At 37.2% G+C, this 20,770-nt stretch overlaps 1 protein-coding gene across 3 annotated transcripts in view; it reads right to left on the reverse strand.

Annotated features, from left to right (window-relative positions):
* Positions 1–324: 324 nt before the first annotated feature.
* The window catches only part of LOC131980300 (polyamine-transporting ATPase 13A3-like), a 36,131-nt gene continuing 15,685 nt past the window's right edge, over positions 325–20,770 (reverse strand). For 2 of the 3 annotated variants that reach the window (XM_059344509.1, XM_059344511.1), the window contains 19 exons: positions 19,286–19,436; positions 18,886–19,008; positions 18,757–18,774; positions 17,753–17,903; positions 16,595–16,715; positions 15,007–15,131; positions 14,712–14,875; positions 12,719–12,850; positions 11,257–11,336; positions 11,103–11,145; positions 9,179–9,288; positions 8,920–9,016; positions 8,022–8,094; positions 6,784–6,961; positions 5,632–5,813; positions 5,165–5,253; positions 4,578–4,658; positions 4,246–4,341; positions 325–3,245 (listed from right to left, as the gene is read on the reverse strand). In XM_059344509.1, coding sequence (XP_059200492.1) covers positions 3,063–3,245; positions 4,246–4,341; positions 4,578–4,658; positions 5,165–5,253; positions 5,632–5,813; positions 6,784–6,961; positions 8,022–8,094; positions 8,920–9,016; positions 9,179–9,288; positions 11,103–11,145; positions 11,257–11,336; positions 12,719–12,850; positions 14,712–14,875; positions 15,007–15,131; positions 16,595–16,715; positions 17,753–17,903; positions 18,757–18,774; positions 18,886–19,008; positions 19,286–19,436 — 2,197 coding nt within the window. In that variant the 3' untranslated portion in view covers positions 325–3,062. The remainder of the gene's footprint in view (positions 3,246–4,245; positions 4,342–4,577; positions 4,659–5,164; positions 5,254–5,631; positions 5,814–6,783; positions 6,962–8,021; positions 8,095–8,919; positions 9,017–9,178; positions 9,289–11,102; positions 11,146–11,256; positions 11,337–12,718; positions 12,851–14,711; positions 14,876–15,006; positions 15,132–16,594; positions 16,716–17,752; positions 17,904–18,756; positions 18,775–18,885; positions 19,009–19,285; positions 19,437–20,770) is intronic. The other variant, XM_059344510.1, reaches the window with a different exon arrangement.

The raw sequence follows: 20,770 nt of genomic DNA on the forward strand, positions 1-20,770 counted from the left end.
GAGACACACATGAATTCATGATGCCTCCTCATCCTCATCATGAATATTCCCAAAAAGGCTCTTCCCTGATCTGTGGGAGATTCTTTTCTTTTTGGTACAAGCGAGGACCCCCTTCCCTTATTCACAGTCCCCCCTAAATCCACCCATTCACTGCCTATAGGCCCTGATCTCCACATGAAATGATACCCCTCTTTCTCCTCCACTCTCGCGCCTTTAAGCGCCCATATGCCAGGCAGCGAGGAGGCTGGGAAAGCCCATAATTGATCAGTAAGTCTTGGCTGAAAAAGTGTGACCAAGGTCAGCCCCCCACGAAGCACGCAAGAGTGGCTTAATATACAGATTTATTGGGAAATGTAATGGGACTTCTGCTGAGCAAACACAGGGATATTTGTTGACAGACACTGAAACATTTTACTGAAATAAGAAAACAAGTACAAATACTGGATTACAGTTTGTTTGTTTTTAATTATCTTTAAAAAATGCTATTTCTGTGGCAATAAAGGAGAAATTTAGGTGACTAATTCTAATCTTTTTTCCCATTTATTTCATTTTTAACTAGAAAAATACATCAGCTGTAAACAGTTACATAAAAATATATAAAAATCAAAAGTTAAAATCAACTGTTACACAATTGTCACAGCAGCAAGTGTCTCTGATTCATTTTGATTAATTCATTAATCATTTAAAACATTATCAGTAATGTACAGTACCTTAGTGATGTTAAACGGTGTCATTATTTTTACTTGCAAACGTTTCATTGACATAGAAAGTTTGAGAAGCAGAACGTAAAGATTTTAGAACGCAATCAATGGAAATTATTTAGTTCTCTTGTTAACTAACAAATTTCTTGCTCTCTCTCTCACACACACACACACACACACACACACACACACACACACACACACACACACCGGCAATAAACATTTTTAAAAAGGGACATAGAAATTTCTGCTTCTCTCTTCCACAGGAAGAATTTCAACCGAAAGCAACTCTGAGACTGAAATGCAGCAAAGGAATGTTTTTTGTACCAGATGTGTTCATAAAATTGCAAAAAAAAAAAAGCCCTTAAGTGTGTCCTGTGTTTCTTTGAATCCATATGACCTAACACTGTTTTACAACTTTTAGGTTTTAGCAGCTAGTGGAAGGCTCTATTATTTTATTCACAGTGAAGCAGAAAGATTCATGGACAGCAGCTGAACAAAATGGATCTGGATGATGCCAGAATGGGGAAAATACAACTTTTTCAAATATTGGCTCAGATAATAAAAGAAAAAAAAAAAGACTTGTCTGACACACATGTCAAGTGTTGTAGTTAGGTTGCCATCGGTAGTGAAGAACAATGTAGCGAGTTAAGACCTCCACTCATCTTAAAAGAATAGTTTGACATTTTAGGAAATATGCTCATTTGTTAGATGAGAAGATTGATACCGTAGATATGAGAGTGGAATCAATCATCTTATCTAATGTTGCAAGGGAGCGAACATTTCCCAAAAAGTTGAACTACTCCTTAAAGTCTGGGTAAAGCAAAAATATGTACAGTACTGTGCAAAAGTCTGAGGCAAGTGTGGAAAAAATGCCTTGAAGAATTGATGCTGGTTTGGGCAAAGGGTGGTCACACCAAATATTAATTTGATTTAAATCGATCGTCTGTTCAATCACTTTGCATAATATTAGTTGATAAAAATAAATGATTAACATTTCTATTTTTAAAAGCATTCTTATTTTGCACAGTACTGTTTGTGATCTGAGTTTTTCAAACCATAGAAAAATGTGTTATTAAACATCCAGCCAAATTTGATTCAGAAAAAAAAACGCAATGGGTAAAAAATTTGGTTATAAAATAGTGAAAACATAAGCCGTATTCTCTGCACTGAAACGCTGGGGGCGTGTCTGCTGAAGGCGCTGAAACCTGATATTTGATATCTGACTTCTCCGGTGACTCTCTGCTGCTTTCAAACTGGCTCTCTGCATCTCTCAAAATGTTCGTGCCAAACAAACCACAGAGAGTAAATCTTGTGTTTCTGTTCGGGTGAGCTGCAGTGCAGAGATCTGAGGTCCTCGCGACCACCCGTAGACAATAACGGTTCATAAAATGCTCCAGTATTAGTGCGTACACTACAGGCCAAAAGTTTGCAAGCAAGATTAAATTTGTACAACAATTTTGGGGTTTTTCTTGCTTAGACTTTGCTTTCAAAGTAACCTCCTCTGGCTTTAACAACAGCATGGCATATACGAGGCATTCGTTTATATTCATAGGCAAACTCTCAAAAGCCAAAGAGCTAAAGTGAATAATGCATACAGTTCGTTAATTGAATTTGTTTTTTCACTTTTGCACTGAAGTTGTGACTCTTGCAAATCTTCTTAACCTTAAAACTAAGCCCTTCTTCTCTTTTGTTTACATTTATTCAGTAATAGTCTGGTAACATCAATGTATACCTAAAGGTAAATTGGGGAAATGGTTCAATTGAATTAAACTAGTCTGATCGTGCTGTAAATACATCCAAAAATCCACAGAATTCATACTGTTTCTTAAAAAAGATTTTTGGCCTGTATTGTCCTTCATTCCAAACTTTTGGCCTGTAGTGTATGTAGGATATTAATTCAACATTGTAACCTCTGTTGCTATGACCGCTGATACAAATTAAATGTAGCAACGTTAGCCACCATTGATACTTATATAGTGTTGGGGGCGGAGTTATGATAAGGAAGCTCCAGTGTGTCATCGTGCCGTGATTTTAGACACGCCCAACAGTTTTATGGTCTAACTCCAAAATTCAGTCATGTATGGTTTTAAGTCTTTTTTACATGTTTTCAGCTATGATTCTGTACCTGTACAAATTGATTTTATTTTACCCAGACTTTAAACAGAGGCCTGTGGCTCAGCGGTATGACACAACAGTACAGCTAAAATCCAAGTGCAGAGTGTTTGTCTATTGGGACGAGGTGTGAGCAGCTCACAGTAAGAGGAGCTGCAAACACCATCCATCACATCTCTGAGCTCAGCTCCAGCTCAGGTTTAAGGTTCAGTCTGTGCAGTAGTTTACTTGTCAGCCGTGTTGGTGTCAGAGAGGGGCAGATAGTGGGGATTGTGGATCGCTGGCGTAGGTGACGGCGGAGGGTCTGGGGGGCCACTCGGCATCATCCTGCAGCTCCAGAGCCAGGTGCATGTAGCGAACCCTTGGTGGCTTGTTTTTCCGACAGAACAACCAGGAGAGAAAGGCTGGGCTCCAGCGGTCGTTAGTCATCTGGGAACACGTTAATTATGAACATTAGAAACTTGAAATCATCTCTGCTAAATGCATGAATGAGCCTCTTCAGGAGGTTTTGTCACCAAAACATCTTATTCATTTAGATTTAATCAGTGGTGGAAAAAAAAAGTACTCAGATTTCTTACTTCAGTAAAAGTACCAATACTACACTGCAGAATTACTCCACTACAAGTAAAAGTCCTGCATTCAAAACTTACTGAAGTAAAAGTTTCAGCATCAAAATGTACTTAAAGTATCAAAAGTAAAAGTACTCGTTATGCAGAATGAACCCATTCAGATTGCTTTATATATTCCAAATATAATATAGGATTATCCATATTGATACATTTATGTAAGCAACATTTTAATTTTAATTATTTTCTCAAGGTAAGGCTCATTTTAACTACTTAATATACTGTTATGAGGTTTAAATAGAATAAAACAGTTTCATCAAAGTTTCAGCATCAAAATGTACTTAAAGTATCAAAAGTAAAAGTATTCGCTATGCAGAATGGACCCACTCAGATTGTCCAAATATATAATTGTTCTATTATTTTTGATGCATTTATGTAAACTTTAATTTACTTTCATCAGGGGTGGGGCTAATTTTAACTACTTAATATACTTTTATGTGGTTTAAATGCATAATCATTTTAAATTTCTTATGTCAATATGGTAAATCTCAACCTAAAAAGTAACTGTTAGCTGTCGGCTAAATTCAGTGGAGTAAAAAGTACAATATTTGCCTCAAAATGAAGTAGAGTAGAAGTATACAAGAAGATACATAAAATGAAAATTTTCAAGTAAAGTACAAGTATCTCAAAATTGTACATTATTTGAGTTAATGTACTTGGTTAGATTCCACCACTGGATTTAATTCATATTGCAAGATGATGCACATAATTTTCTTTTTATTAGCAGGAAAGAGTACATAAGCATAATTTTTTCTATAAAGTGAAACCACACAAAGCAAAAGAAAAGTCAAAAGCTTCCCAACCTGAGGTGTGTCAGCAGAGGGCGGCTCTGTGGGGCGATTTACCCCCTGATTGCATCTGAAAACTAGCCTCCGCAAGATGATGTCAAGGATCAAAATCTACAGGAGATTTCAGCGGAAACTTGAGAATAAGCTGGTGATGAAGATTGGGTTACAGCCACAAGAGAAATAACTCAAAAGGAAACTTTGAAAAAACACGATTCACTTGATTTAATTCATTCGGCAGTGATGCATTCAGCAGGAAAAATCAATGCATGCAAATCACAGCTTTCTAATTTAAAAAAAAGGAGATCAGTCACAGAGAGCTTGTAGGGTGTGATGTCTCTAAAGCGTACCTCCAGCATGAAAGACACAGCCGCATTCACTATGACAATGATGACCAGTGTAACGCGCCAGTCATGGGGAACACACACGATCTGAACAGAGGCAGAGCAGCACACCACACACACACAACATCAACTTCATGCAGCTTCCATCTCACCGTTACTCTCTTCTTTCAAATGTAACAACTCTTGTGTTCTATAATTTAAAATAGGGATGGGTGTTTAGAAGAAACCTGCCAACTCGAGCATCTATAACGTTAACGATCAATTAATGCATTAATCGCAATGTTTTACACATACTCCAGTAATCACTGAACTGGAACGTGGCCGCGAATAAGCCAATGAGCTGAGAATTAAGTTGGATAAAGCTACAGTTTGCAAACTGAAAGTTGCAATAACAATTATAAAACACACAGAAATGCAAGAGTTTTTTATATATACTCCAGTATGTATAAAAACATGCATACATGGGCAAAATAAAAGATCGGTTAAAAATTCCACGTGATCGACCAATATTTAACGACCATTAATCGATAATGAATTAATCCCTAGTTTAAAATCTACAGCCAGGACCTTTATTAAAGCTTAGAAAAGTTTACCTCCAGGAAGCTGTCGATGGCAGGGACAGGATACAGCATGATGAGGAGGAGGAAAGTATAGAGGCCGATACAGGACAGCATGAAGGGCCCTGATGAAACAAAAACACAGAAGAAAGTTATTTTCAACTTGCAAGTAACATTATGATTAGAGTTTGTTTGTTTCCTGAAAGTACTTCACATTTTTACAGATATTCAACATTGGAGAAAATATATTTTAGCATGGTAAGTAGGTTAAATAGGTTGTTGCATGGAGTAGCATGAACATCAAAGAAGAAATATATTTAAAAGTGGTAAATGTACATATATAATGTATAAAATAATATAGAAGGCCTAATAAAGGCCTAATGTGGTCGGATGTAAACAGAGAGTGCAAACAAACCAGTAAAGTGACCTGGTGAAAATTGTTCTGTGTTGAAAATAATCCACACAATAATTCATCACTTCAACAGGGACTGAATGACTCTCACAGTTTTTGTAGCTCGGCTGTCTGAAGGGCTTCCCCTTGGAGAAAATAATGGCCACAGCCAAATACTGGAAGGAGGAAACGTAGAAGAGGGTGGTGTTCTCGTAGTTCCTGATGTTTTTGTGGTCGTGAGGGCTCGTTACATTCGGATTGTGAACGACGCTGGAGCCAGAGACGTTACAGGCACTGCAGGAGGAGACAATACAAACCTCTGAAAACATTTTAAATTTGTTAATCTTCTCAGTCTTTTTTTGCACTCTAGTGTATAAAATATGTTACTGTATATATCAATTTGCCAGGCAGATAATATGTGAATAAAAACAAGTGTACAACTAATTTGATGGAGGCAAACTACAAACACAGTTTCATTTTCACATCAATTATTTGGGGAAAACGTACATGTTACAATTAAAGGCATTCCGTCATGTGCAAAGATATATACCTTGGAAATATAAATGATTGTGTCATTGATAATGATAGATATTTGACAAGCTTAAAATGAGAAAAATTGTTTTTTGTTAATTAAAGAATTGGATGATTTATGGCACATTGGAAAATGCTTATGGACTAACTGATATGCAAATTTTATGCATAGACTGGATTTGTATAAATTCTTCTTAGATATTGAACTCTTGAAACTCTAACTCTAACTGAGAGCTGTTTTGCTTGAAGTTTTTTTTCTTCTTTTTTTTTTGTAGAAAAAAAAAGTCATAAATGAATAATATAAACAATACTTTTGGATTTATGTACAAACAAAAACAAAAATGATCGGATGGACAAACAAGAAATATTTTTTCCTTTATCTGTTTTTTTTCTTTGGCCAAATTAACCACCCAAAGCAAAAAAATAACCACAATGTGAACAAAGCCTGACCATCCACCTGAAATGTCAGTTTGTTTCACATTAGATTCATTTTTGTTCAGTTGGAGATGTGGGCAGCACTGCAAAGATTTGAAACCAGGGAGAAGTGTACAGAGAGCATAATGTGTAGCCGTTGTTTTATTCAGATGTTCTCCCTGTGAGAGTGAACAGAGGTCAGCAGAGCTGGACAGCAGGCCGAGACAAAAGACTGTATATATTAACATTTACATGTATTTACCAACCAGTGATTTACTGATTGGTCGTGTGGTAGGAGCTGATTTCAGACGTTACTCACTCTGACTGAGGCGTCCACGTCTCATACCAGCTCTGCTGTCGCACTAAGAGGAAGGCCAGGACCTGGAAGGTGAGGCAGGTGAGGATCTGGGTCAGAACTGAGAAGAGCAGCGGGCCGGAGATCAGACTGGACGGCGGGCGGCGCCACACCAGCTCCTTCCACGCCGGGTTCAGACTCACTGAAGACAGAAGTTACTGTGTGTCAGTAGAAGTTATCATTAGAGGTGGGACTCACCAGAGGCCCCACGATACGATTTTATCCTGATACTTGAGTCACGATACGATATTATTGAGATTTCAAGCATTTTGCGATATGGTGAGTATTGCGATACAATATATTGCAATTTTAACTGCGCTTGTGTCCACAAAATTAAATTCAATCAAGGATTGTTTTGTCAAATAAGAGATAATTCTCAGTCTATTCATCTCACTTCAGTCTTTTTATTTCTCAACAATGAGAGTCAAACCCACAGACTGACCAACAAAGTATTCAGTCAAACTGAACTTAACTGATATCAAACATGTATGGACGACAACAACTGCAGCATTTTATCAAACTTTCCTCAACTTTAAGCTTCACTGCTCTGAATTTTTTTGAATGAAACATTAAAAAAGCCTAAATTTACAGCAATATTTCAACAACTTTGAAGTACGACATCCTGACGCACATGGTGCCTTTAGATTCCGCAGATATTCTAGCTTCATATTATACCAGAATCTCCAGTATATACCTAAAAATGAGCCTCGCAAAATATTGCAATACTATGCTGTATCGACTTTTTCCCCAACCTGTATGGACAACAACAACTGCAGCATTTTCTCAAACTTTAAGCTTCACTGCTCTGAATAGCTTTGATACGACTGTGTCTGTGAAATAACGTCATGACGGAGACACATACCTGGTTCCAGTGGCTCAAGCACGTAGCTAAAACCATCATTACTTTGCAGTGTTATTTCGACAACAATTCCTTAGATCTTCTAGTTTCACGTGATACCAGTGTCTCCAGTATATTCCTAAAAGTGAGCCCCAACCTAAATGGCGAAAATACTGTCGGAACGCTAAATATGGATACTTGGCGGCCATGAATCGATACAATATTGCCACGCAAAATATAGCAATACTATACTGTATGGACTTTTACCCCACCTCTAGTTATCATATGTGATTGCTTTCATCCAACACCTCTTGAACTCAATCATTGATTAAAAGTATTCATTGGTGTTGTTCGTGCTGCTCACTTGTGAAGGCGATGATGAGAATGATGGCGATGTCGATGAAAAGGAACTGGAAGTCTCCCAAGTTGCTGAGAATCTACAATATCCGAAAGAGAAATAAACATAATTACAGAGCAGCAGAATTAATTGACATGAATTTCATTCGTGACACTGAACCACAGAAATTGAACAGACTTGAAGTTCCAGTTTCACTCCACATCGTACGGTAGAGAAGCGTGAGGATTAAACATTATTTCACCATTTCAATACAATTCTCCAGTCATGTATTTTGTATACATGTAATCAGTGGTGGAAGAAGTAGAGATCAGTAGAGTATAGATCCATTTCTTCAGTAAAAGTACTAATACCACACTGTGAAATTACTCCACTACACATAAAAGTCCAGCATTTAAAACATACTGAAGTAAAAGAACAAAAGTATCAGGATCAAAAGTATCAAAAATAATGTTGTATGGTATGGCTATTGTTGACGACTTAATTTACTGTTTTGTGGTTTCATTTATGAAAGTTTGTAATCACTTTAAATGCATCATGTTTTTTATGTTAAATCTCGACCTGAAAAGTAACTAAAGCTGTCAGCTAAATGTAGCTGAGCAGAAGTATAAAGTTGCATACTCAAGTAAAGTACAAGTAGCTCAAAATTGTACTTAAGTAAAGTACATGAGTAAATGTTCTTAGTTACATTCCACCACTGTATGTAATTATAGATGTGTAAACTTGTTATGTTACACAGGTCCAAACTAAAAAAAATGTAACTACATAGATAAAAGTAGAACTAAACTTAGACTAAACTCTGAAAACCAACTTAAAGTAACTCAAATTAAACTCAAATACTAAAATAAAAAGTAGTTCAAACTCAAGACTGTTATAACCTTGATTATAAAGTCAGCAGTGTGTTTACCGAGTAGAGCAGAGTGACGCTGAGGTACTGGATGATGCTGTAGAGAGCCATGAACTTGAAAACACAGAATGACGTGATGAGGGCGGCTCGACCCTCCCTGATCGATTCCAGCAAGAAAATTAAAGATTATCAGAGTCAGAACTGATGTGGAAAAGTCTGAAAACATGCAAAACAATTTGTAATTTTTTTTATTTTAGCACATTTCTGAAGTGTCAAACTCTCTATTCTGAATGATTTTCCACCAGTAGTGAGTTTGTACCTGATGAGGTTGGGGACGCAGGAGATGTTGGAGGTGGAGGAGGTGAAGGGTGAAGCAACAGAAGCCTCCAGCTCCGACAGAGAGATCCCACTGTGAGCTCTCTTCAAAGCCTGACGAAGTGAGATGCTGAATTAATATGAATCATGTTGCATTCCTATATTATCAATAAGAAGACCCGGTAACTCTTTATATTAAGGCCCTTGTAATAACCATTAATTAACAAGTAATAAGGCCCTTGTAAGTCCTTACAAGATGCTTATTAACATTATTGTGTGTTTATAAGCTCATATAAGTGTTAATAATGGCATTACAAACACCCATGACCCACCCATTATGTCTTTGCCATGCCTTTATTAATCTTATTTTGTTTGCTTATTGATATTAAAATATACTTTATTACTCATCTATTATAAGTTAACTATAAGTTCACTATGCATTTTGCAACTACCGGATCTAAAGCGAGAACAATGCCTTATTACTTGTTAATTAATGGTTTGGCTTTATATTATAAAGCGTTACCGAAGACCCTTACTTACTGCATAATTTGCTAATGTCATATGCACAAGGAAATTCGGATGATAAACGGATGGGATGGAGAGAGGATTTGGGAATAGAGATCTCCCCAGGAGACTGGAAATATATTTCTAGTAAAGCTCACACTCAGACAATCAACTCAAGATTAAGATTATTACAATGTAAATGGACAATGCAAACTTAAATCACACCAGTGAACATAAATAAATATGATAGTAGTGTCCCAGACTGGTGCACAAAATGTAGGGGAGAAAAGGAGACATTATTTCATTGCATGTGGCAATGTCGGAAAATCAATTTTTTTTGGGAGGAAAAGGCAATTGAAAAAGGTTATCTCAAAAGATTGCTTGATGAACCCTGCCCTTTCTATGTTAGGATCCTATCCCACAGGTCACACATATACACTGAATGGACAGATATTGATAGATTTGTGCCTTTTACATGCTAAAAAAATCAATTGCCTTATTTTTGGAAGAAGATGAGTAGACCAAATGTGACTTTTTGGATTAGGTAGATGTTGACACCTTTGGAAAAAATCACATACATACAGACAGGGAAACCTTGATTTAGTAGAAGAAGAAGAAGCCTGCACTAACTGTTTTAATCCTCTCATGGTGGCTAACATTTTTGGATGTGTTTACTGCATGATCATACTTTACCTTTATTGAATTTAACCATTTTCCTCAATTTACCTTTAGGTATACATTGATGTTACCAGACCATTGCTGAATAAATGTTACCAAAAGAAAAGAAGGGCTTAGTTTTAGGGTTGAGAAGATTTGGAAGAGTCACAACTTCAGTGCAAAAGTAAAAAACAAATCACAGTTTGCATTATTCGCATTAGCTCTTTGGCTGTTGAGAGATTGGATACAAAAATCCCAATAAATCTCAACTGTGTTCGTATCTATGACAAACTACCACAGAAATGGCTAAATATGAAGTAGATGAGTAAAGAAACAAGAGTTCAGATATATACATTAAGGACAGAAGGATACACAAAGTCTAAGCAATAAAAACCCAAAGACCTGATAACCATAGTAAAAATGTGTTCTAATAAATGACTCTTTATATAATAATCACGTTTATTTTGTTGCAAAGTATAGCAATGAAACTATGATTTTTTTTTTGTACAAATTTGATCTTGCTTCCAAACTTTTGGCCTGTAGTGTATATATATTACAGTACAGTTACAGTTCTATTTAATCTGATATTCTGTTTATTGATCCATCTACCAGATATTCCTCTAACCGCTGCCTTAGGGTGGAACTGGACTGTTGCACTGCTGTAATCGTTTTCTATTTATGAAAACATGCTGAATTGTAATGGTGGTGCATATGAGTATAATCTGAACAGTGTTAAAAAAAAAAAAAAAAAGACGGCCCTTACTTACTCCACAGTCATTGGCACCATCACCACACATCCCAACAGTGTAGCTGGAAAAACAACAGTGAGTGAACGCATCACATCTGTCTCTGATGAATCTTTATAATCACATGATCTCAAACAGATTTCAAACTGAAGCCACAAACAAATGAGAGACTCACTCGATGCTCTGCAGGACTTCCACCAGCTGAGTCTTCTGGTCTGGAGCCATGCGGGCAAACACGGAGGCTCTCAGCGCGATCTGCAGCGCCCCCAAGTGGACACACAAAGATTTACAGCAACATCCAAAACAGCATGATGCCAGTGAGGTAATACTGAAACCTAAAGGACAACTACTAATCTGTGTAACTGCCAGCAGAAGCAGTTTTATAAATAATAAATAATTTTAGTTCATTTAATAGCTTCATAATAATAAATAAGTTAATACAGGCACATGTCAGTTTTTTCAGAAGGTGAAACTTGTATATTATATAGATTCATTACACATAAAGTGAAATAGGATGGATGTATTTCTTGTAATTTTGATGATTCTGGTTTACAGAAAATGAAAACACAAAACTCAGTGTGTCAGAAAATTAGAATATTATATAATATCACTAAAGAAAAAGGATATTTTAAACACAAATGTCAGGTTTCTGAAAAGTATCTTCATTTCTATACACTCAATACTTGGTTGGGCTCCTTTTGCATGAATTACTGTATTAATACTTGGTGGCATGGAGGAGATCAGCCTACAGCGCCATGTTGCTTTTATAGCATCCTTCAGGTCATCTGGTGTCTCTCACCTTCCTCTTGACAACAGCCCATAGACTCCTATGGGGTGCAGGTCAGCTGAGTAGGTCAGCATCTCCAAAGAGCTTGTGGAAGCATGAAGACTCTAAAATGTCCTGCTAGATGGCTGCTATGTTGACTGTGGACTTCAGAAAACACAGTGGACCAACACCAGCAGAGGACATGGCCCCAAGTCACCACTGACTGTGGACTCCAGTATTGAACTCTTTCACAATATTCTAATTTTCTGAGACACTGAGTTTTGGGTTTTCATTATCTCTAAGTCAGAATCATCAAAATTACAAGAAAAACAGGTTTGAAATATTTCACTCTGTGTAATGTGTAAATGATTGACAAAAAATATTGAATTTTTTCATAATATTCTAATTTTTTGAGATGTACCTGTACATTTAAGGAAATAAATAAATAGTTAAGTTCATATTTGTAGAATTAATTAATTAATTAGTTATGGCAATAGCTGAACTGTTGTTCGCCGCTTCTAGGAGGGTTGTTTTTGTTGACGTACGCACATGAAGAAGAGCCAGAGTGACAGAGAAATAAGGAGTATTTCTATGTTTTGCAAGTTATTTTTGTTGTTTGTTTCCTAATGGTGCAGAGTTTTTGTTTGTCTTTGTTGTATAATGTCGTTATTATTGTTTTATTTATGCTCACGTGATAAGGACATGCTTGCCATTGTCGGCCATATTTCCTTAAGCTGCAAGCATTTGTATCATCTACGTTTTATTGTAATTGTTATGAGAATGTTTTGTATTTATTTGTGCTTTTTGTGCTTTAATGTAGTTTATTCTGTAAAATAATGAGCCGAACATGTGTCTAAAGATGAGCTTGTACCTTTGGGACGAGTTCAGGGAAGTGCTCGGTGATAACAGCGAAGGCTCTGCCCGTCACAGCAAAGTGATAGCTCTGTTCCTGCTGAGTTACTTGCTTGTCATAAATCCCGTCCTCCAGGTTTATCTCCACAGTCTGAAAGAGAGAAGAAGATGAGCCAGTATCACTACAGGCTAGAAAACTACCGCACTGTATTATCTTGCATGAATTTTAGAAGATTTAATCATAAGATAAGACAAGATAAGATAGAACTTTATTATAAATTCTGGTTCCAGATTGCTCCAAAGCCTCCAAAACATATATAGGATACATAATATAGGATAATATAAGAAAAGCAAAGAACAAAATAGGTAACAATAACAATATATAATATAAATAAACCAATATAACAATATAAAAATTAAAAATAAAGTGTCTAAGGAGTAAAGTGAGTGAAGTTGAAATGACATGGCAGGATGTAATATAAAGTTATATTAAAATATTATATAATATATTAAAAATTATATTGCACATAATGTTAATATTAATCAGTGTGATATCTCTGTGATCTTATTAGATTAGATTCGATTATTGTCCCAAGGGAGAAATTCATCTTCACAGCACTGTAAATGTGAACATCAACAAATAACACAGACGATCAGCAGCAACATCACACAACTCATGACAAATAAACATTACATTAAAATCAACTTTACACTCTGTGCTCATGGCGCCCTTTTGTTTAGAGCAGCAATGGCTGCAGGGATCAGGCTTTTTCCAAGGCGATCCTTTTACAGCTTATAGTTCGGTACCTCCGACCGAAGGCAGTGGGGTGAGGTCCTGGTTGAAGTGGGTGTGTAAAGTCCTCTTCTATTGTGGTTCCAATGCGTGAGATGGTCCTGTTGTTCAGTTCTGTGAGACTGGGTGTTGGGAGTCGGATTATTTTGTCAGCAGTGTCGGTGATGCATATGAGAAACAAAAAGGGGCAGAGCCGCCTCTTTTTCTTCTTGAAGCTCAGATCTCTGGACATGTGTAGTAAGATGCTGCAGATGTTTTATCAGTCTGTGGTGGTAGTGTGTTGTTTTATGCTGCAGTCTGCTGGGGAGGCAGCATCAGACACAGAGATGAAGGCGGTTGGACAGACTGGTCTAAAGAGCTGGTTCTGTGGTCGGAACCAGGTTGGACACACTGGAGGAGGTGGTGGAGAGATGACCTGTCAACATGTTCAAGGCCATCTTGAAATACCCAGATCATCCGCTACACAAAACCTTTATGGACCAAAAAAACAGCAGTGGACGGCTCCTCTCTCTCTGTTGCAGGACGGAGAGATTCAAAAGATCCTTCGCTCCTTCAGCCATCAGGCTGTCTCATTCTTCAAGAGATTCTACCAGACTAACTGAATTTCCTCTCAGGGATAAATAAAGTCATTTAGATTTTTTTCTGGGTTGGTGACAGTAGCGGTTGGGGAAAAAGTCAATACAGCATAGTATTGCGATATTTTGTGTGGCAATATTATATCGATACGTGGCCGCCAAGTATCAATATTTAGCATTTATTTAGTGTCAGTATTTTCACTGTTTTTTTGTTGTTTTTTTAGGCCGTAGCGGCCTCACTTTTAGGAATATACTGGAGATAATATGAAACTAGAAGATCTAAGGAATCTATAGGCACCATATGCGTTAGGATGTCGTATTTTGAAGTTGTCGACATAACGCTGCAAAGTTAGGCTTTTTATAATGTTTCATTAAAAAAAATCAGAGCAGTGAAGCTTAAAGTTGAGGAAAGTTTGAGAAAATGCTGCATTTGTTGTCGTCCATACATGTTTGATATCAGTTCAGTTCAGTTTGACTGAATACTTTGTTGGTCAGTTTGTGGGTTTGACTCTCATTGTTGAGAAATAAAAAGACTGAAGTGAGATGAATAGACTGAGAATTTTCTCTTATTTGACAAAGTAAATATATTTAGTTACATTCCACCACTGGTGTATAGTATTTTATTCCATTACTCTGTGTCTCACCTCATTGTCCTTGTTGGTCTGAGCAGGGTTTTCAGTGTAATGCCATGTGATGGTAGCAGGGTGGAAATCCTTGGGAGGCGCAGCATCAGCAATAATGACCCTCTCATGTGCACGCACCATCCCACAGTCCCGAGCCACGGATATCGCCGTCAACATGTTGTCACCTAACGGAAGATACAAGAGAGAACGTGCTGATGTGGAATGTCCCGATTGTATTCGGTACACAGCAAATTAGCCATCACTGTAATGGTAACAACATCAAAACAAGTGGAATAAAGTCACTAAACTGATTTACCCGTGACCATCAAAGTGCGGATGTTAGCTTGTCGTAATTCACATAAAACTCCAGCCGTCTCCTCTTTTATTTTGTTCTGCATGATGATCAAACCAAGAAAATCCATGTTGGTTTCAATCAGGTCCCTAAAAGCAACAAATCACACATTTTACCATCATTAAAATAATTTTATTGTCGCTAATATCGTTCCTACCTTATCTGCTTCTGCTCTATTTAACTATTTTCTACATTTATCATGATGACAGCAAACATCCACAAACAGGAAGGAATTTGTGGCTTTCAATAAAGGGGTCATGAGGGCTTGTAAATCCAGCAAGATTACCAAATAGTTCATTAATATCGAGGCCCTGAACACAGTTACACCCTTTAACTTAACATTTTTGCACTATGTTTTGGTCATCTTTGCAAATGTATAATTTATCTGCACATTATTTAATTGAATTTCCTGCAAATGATTAATTTCACAGTAATGTCCAATTTCTCTGCAAATGTTTAAATATTGTAGCAAAGGTTTTCATGTAAATTCTGATTTATCAGAGGTTAATTATTTATAGGTTTAGTTTATTTTTAATGTATGTACAGTGTCTGTTCAATGTATATTTGAATGCTGCTGGACGCTTGAATTTCAGTCCAGCCAACAGTTTGCAGTGTGATTCTGAGGAAGCTAAACTGACGTTTACTCGTGTCCTCAAAAACTGGAACATTTTCTGCTCTGCTGTAGCAGCAATGTAAATATTTGGATGTTACGTAATTTGATCTATGTGTGTCCAGTTATCAGTAGAGCAAGTCCTCCAGACATTGCAATGGAAAGAAAAATCTGCATCAGCAAAAAACAGATTAATCTGTTGATTATTTTCTTTATTAATCATTTGGTCTATAAACGGGATGTGGTAAAAACTGGAATTAAACTTAGTACATTTACTTAATACTGTACTTAAGTATGATTTTGAGCTACTTGTACATTACTTATTTCCATTCCATGTAACTTTATACTTCTCGTCTGCTACATTTAGCTGCCAGCTTTAGTTACTCTTCAGGTTGAGATTTAACATGAAAAACATGATCCATTTAAAGCAATTACACTTTTTATTTTTTTTATTAAACCTCATAACAGTATATTAAGTAGTTAAAATGAGCCCTACCTTGAGAAAGTAAAATGCTGCTTACATAAATGCATCAATACAAACAATGTAATATATTTAGAAAATATATAACAATCTGAGTGAGACCATTCTGCATAACAAGTACTTTTACTTTTGATGCTTTAAGTACATTTTGATGCTGATACTTTTGTACTTTTACTTCAGTAAGTTTTGAAAGCAGGACTTTTTACTTAATTAAGGGATCTGAATACTTCTTCCACCACTGCTCAAAGTCCAAAGAGAGGACTTCAAGGGTTTCATTTTGTCTGTTTTTATGGTATAAAAAAGAGAAAAGTACGATATCTTCTTATTTAAGAGGCTGAAAATACAAATTTACTTCAACAACTATTCACTTATCAGAATCTGTTTTAAAATGAATTAGTCAACTGCTCTATCTGTCAGTAGCTACATTTACTCTAGAGTGTTATCTGTGTAGGGAGAGGTACCTGCTGAGGCTCTGGACTTTGTGCCAGGAGAGTTTGGACTCCAGCTGTCGATGTGCCAGAGCAATAACCCTGAAGCCCTGCCTGGTGTACGTCTCCAGAGTCTCTGTGAAGCTCTCTGGGACTGAAGAGAAACACAGAGCTGTCAGTCTGGTCTGTAGTAGATGAGTGTATTTGTTTCATAGTCAGGGAAGAAACACAGAAAAAACTTTTCTTCATCTATTTGCATAATACAGCACTGTTTGTTCCACCAGGTCACTTTACTGGTTTATTTATTTGCAATATCTCTGTTTACATCCGACCACATTAGGCCTTCTGTATTTTTTCGATATTATCTATGACATACCACTTACTCTATACTGTATATGTTTCTGCATATATTTAAATATAATTATTCATTGATGTCCCTACCATTACATGCAACAACCTATTTAACATGCTAAAATATTTTTCTCTGTAAATGCAAAGTACTTTCAAGGAACCAAACAAACACAAAAACTATATATTAACCCATTTAAGCTGGGAAAGCATTATCACATTTCTACCATTAAAACCGAGGGCGCTGTTGCATTATTCTACCATTAAAGTTGGGAAAGCGAATAAGTCGTTTTGTAGTATTTGTAGTTTTTTCCACCTATTTTCGGTCTCTTGGCCAATGAAATGCATCAGAATACATGTGGTTGCAATGCAACATGGAACTTTTCCAGAACTTTGAAATCGTGGCGGAAGACGACTATAGCGGAGGGAGCTCAAATATAACAGAGGCTAATGAGTGCTACAGAGGCTGAAATGTGCTACAGAGGCTGAAAAATCGATTATTTAGTAGCCGTTGACACTTCTGTTAAATTTCCAGAAAAACTTCAGGTTTTAGGGGGTTATTTTAAAATCGCCCAGAGGTTTTACAGGTATTTTTTCCAGGCATTTAGGCCTAAATTGGTTAATAATGCCAAATACCAGAAATGTATGTATATAATGTGTATAGAATGTATATATATGTCTTATTCTTTTGTTCTTTATTCTGTCTTCTCTATCTTGAGCTGCTGTGACAACTAAATTTCCCCACTGCGAGTTAAGTCATATCTTATTTTATCTTATCTTACTTGGCGATTAAAGGAGGAAATCTCCCCCTCAAACCGTCAGCATACAGGAGAGGTGTCAGACCTGTGTGCTGTTTGCAGAGACTGGCCACAACCTCCGGAGCTCCTTTCATGTAGGCGTTCATGTGTCTCTCCCCCAGCCTCCTGACCACCACACTCATCCTCTGCAAGGCCGAGGAGAAAGGGAACTGACGCACAATACCGATCTCACAGGCCTGAGAAGCAAAAGACACATTAAGAGTTGAAAAACTAATTCCAAAGCAACAGTCAGGAGATGGCTTAAGTTGTTAAATAGAAAAGTGACAGTTGGCATCTATAAGTGTTGCATTACCGCCCTGGGCTGGGCTCCATCTATTCCAGCATTGCCACGGCACGTGTGAAAAGGTAAAAGATGGAAATGTTCCTGAATGTAATGCATGTTCCTGAATGGTTATCCCAGTATTTTACCTAGAACTTAAAAGGACTTAACTCTCGGCAACTCTCGTATTTGTGTCAAAGCATTTACTGAGCCCGACAGATATATCTGTTGACAGATATTCTCGGCCGATAATGGTAAAGGACGGTCAGTATCGGTGTATGTGCCGTTATGGAATATATAATGCAGGAAATGTCGCTTGACATTATTTATAAATCCTATCAGCTATTCATCTTTTTCTTCTTCTTCTTTTTTTAAGTAGTCGTCAATTACCTGAAACTGAACAGTAATGATGTTTACTGAGGTATTCATTTTATTCCTATGTATTCTCTTTTTTTGAGTCATAATTTATAGAATTGGCATACATTGTTTGTATAATATATAATAATGTATAACAATGTTAAATATGATTTAATAAAGTTTTATGTTTGCCATTGTACCAAGAGAGCTATTATTACTCCAAGTGGTGAGGAATTGGTGCACAATCCACATAGAAAAGGTTTATTTTCATTCCAGCTCAAAAAATTACTTTATCAGCCACCATATCAGTTAATGATGAATTTCTCGCTCTAAAATCAGTATCTGCATCAGTCTCAAAAATCCCATATCGTTCGGGCTCTAGTTTTAATGGAAAAAAAAAAAAGACAACTTACTGATATTTCAGACAGCTCCTGGTGAAAAAAATCAAATTAAATGATGGTGAGAATCTGAGATCAAGCAAGAACTTCCAAATATATTTATTTACAGACATAAACAAAAGCACTGATCTGGAGTCACTGTACCATGTTCTGAGTTAGTGGATTGTTCTGATTGGCTTCAGGGACAGAGTGCTTTGGAGGTCGTACCACTGTGGGCATTATGGGATTGTGAAGCGCGGTCTCTTCCTCTGTGGGCTCCTCCAGGATCTAAACAAAAACAAGATCATATAATATCTTAATTAAGTTTATACACCCCATTACACTAAGTCTAACCTTAGTCCCAGCCTGCTCATAAAAGATCGTGGCATTGTCTACTGTTTGTGCAGGAGTTTCCACGGCACCAGACTTTAACATTTTAGCCAAGAAGAGCTCGCTCTGCCAAGGAGACGAGCGTGGTGCTGCATAATTCATGCACAGATCGGTATCCAGGCTAGCCGCGGTGCCAGTGACTAAGCACGTTGGGTGTAAACATTATCAGTCTCACCCAGCCTGTAGCGTTGAACATCTTGAGGTCTAAAGGGTCTCCGGAGAGCTCGCCCTCTATTTTAGTCAGAGAGTGGCAGGTCGCCATGCAGGCCACAAACGTAGAGTTAACCAGACTTTCTTTAGCTGCATCAGACTCCGGGGGAGAGAAGCTGAACACAGAAGAAGGAGAAAAACACAAACCGACATACAATTATGATACTACACAAATAAGTTACACAGTGAATACCTGTGGGGTGAACACTGAGGTGGTGCCAAGTTATAAGTATCTAGGTGTATACCTGGATAATAAGTTGGACTGGTCCCTAAACACAGACTCTCTCTACAAAAAGGGGAAGAGCCCCCTCTTTTTCTTAAGGAAGCTCAGATCTCTGGACATCTGTAGTAAGATGCTGCAGATGTTTTATCAGTCTGTGGTGGTAGTGTGTTGACACAGAGATGAAGGCGGTTGGACAGACTGGTCTAAAGAGCTGGTTCTGTGGTTGGAGCCAGGTTGGACACACTGTGGAGGTCATCTTGAAATACCCAGATCATCCGCTACACAAAACCTTTATGCACCAAAAATAACAGCAGTGGACAGCTCCTCTCTCTCCGTTGCAGGATGGAGAGATACAAAAGATCCTCCTCTCCTACAGCCATCAGACTGTCTCATTCTTCCAGAGCTAACAGACTAACTGATTTTCCCCTCGGGGATAAACAAAGTAATTTTGAATTGAATTTTGAATTTGAATATTGTGCAGCTCAATTTTAAGATCATTTCCTGATTAGGTTTCACAAGCAGTTGATTGATTTATTATAGCTTGTGATTTATTGCACTTTCATATCTGCTATCTTAAAATCATGTGGATGGCTCACCTCAAGCACAGAGAGTCCACCAGAAAGCAGACTGAGACTGACCATTTCAAGTGGTCTCAGTTCAGTTGTTTGGTCTGCGATCAGGGTTTGATTGACAGTTTTCACAGCAGGCCAAATTAACCGCAGGAACAGGTCAAACTGACCTTAGCTCATTTTAACTGAACCAAGCAGGTTAGTTGTGAAAGCACCCTAAGTAAACAAAGTCCTTGGGTTTTAGTTCAGGCCTCAGTGAAAATGTTTCTTCCTCCAGTGTATATAAGAGCTGATATCTAGACATTTTCCATGGTTTTCTTGATAATAACCAAAATCATTATCAAGAAAACCATGAAAAATGTCTAGATATCAGCTATTAAATTAAACTCTTATCAGCTATTTTTGTTGTTGTCATTATATTTGTCCAAACAAATGTACCTTTAGTTGTACCAGGCATTAAAATGAACAAGGAATTGAAGAAAATAATGCACTACTATTTTTTCCATGACTGTAGAAACACAATATTGCCATACAGCAGTTCTGCTTTGTGATTTTAAAAATGGTCAAACTAAACCAGAGACCTGGAAGGGATATGGAAATGCCAGTGAGATAATTACCATTATCAGTAAAAGAGCTTTACAACAATATTTGCTACAGT

This window comes from Centropristis striata, chromosome 11 (genome assembly GCF_030273125.1).
Source record: "Centropristis striata isolate RG_2023a ecotype Rhode Island chromosome 11, C.striata_1.0, whole genome shotgun sequence".
In the NCBI taxonomy this organism is placed as follows: domain Eukaryota; kingdom Metazoa; phylum Chordata; class Actinopteri; order Perciformes; family Serranidae; genus Centropristis; species Centropristis striata.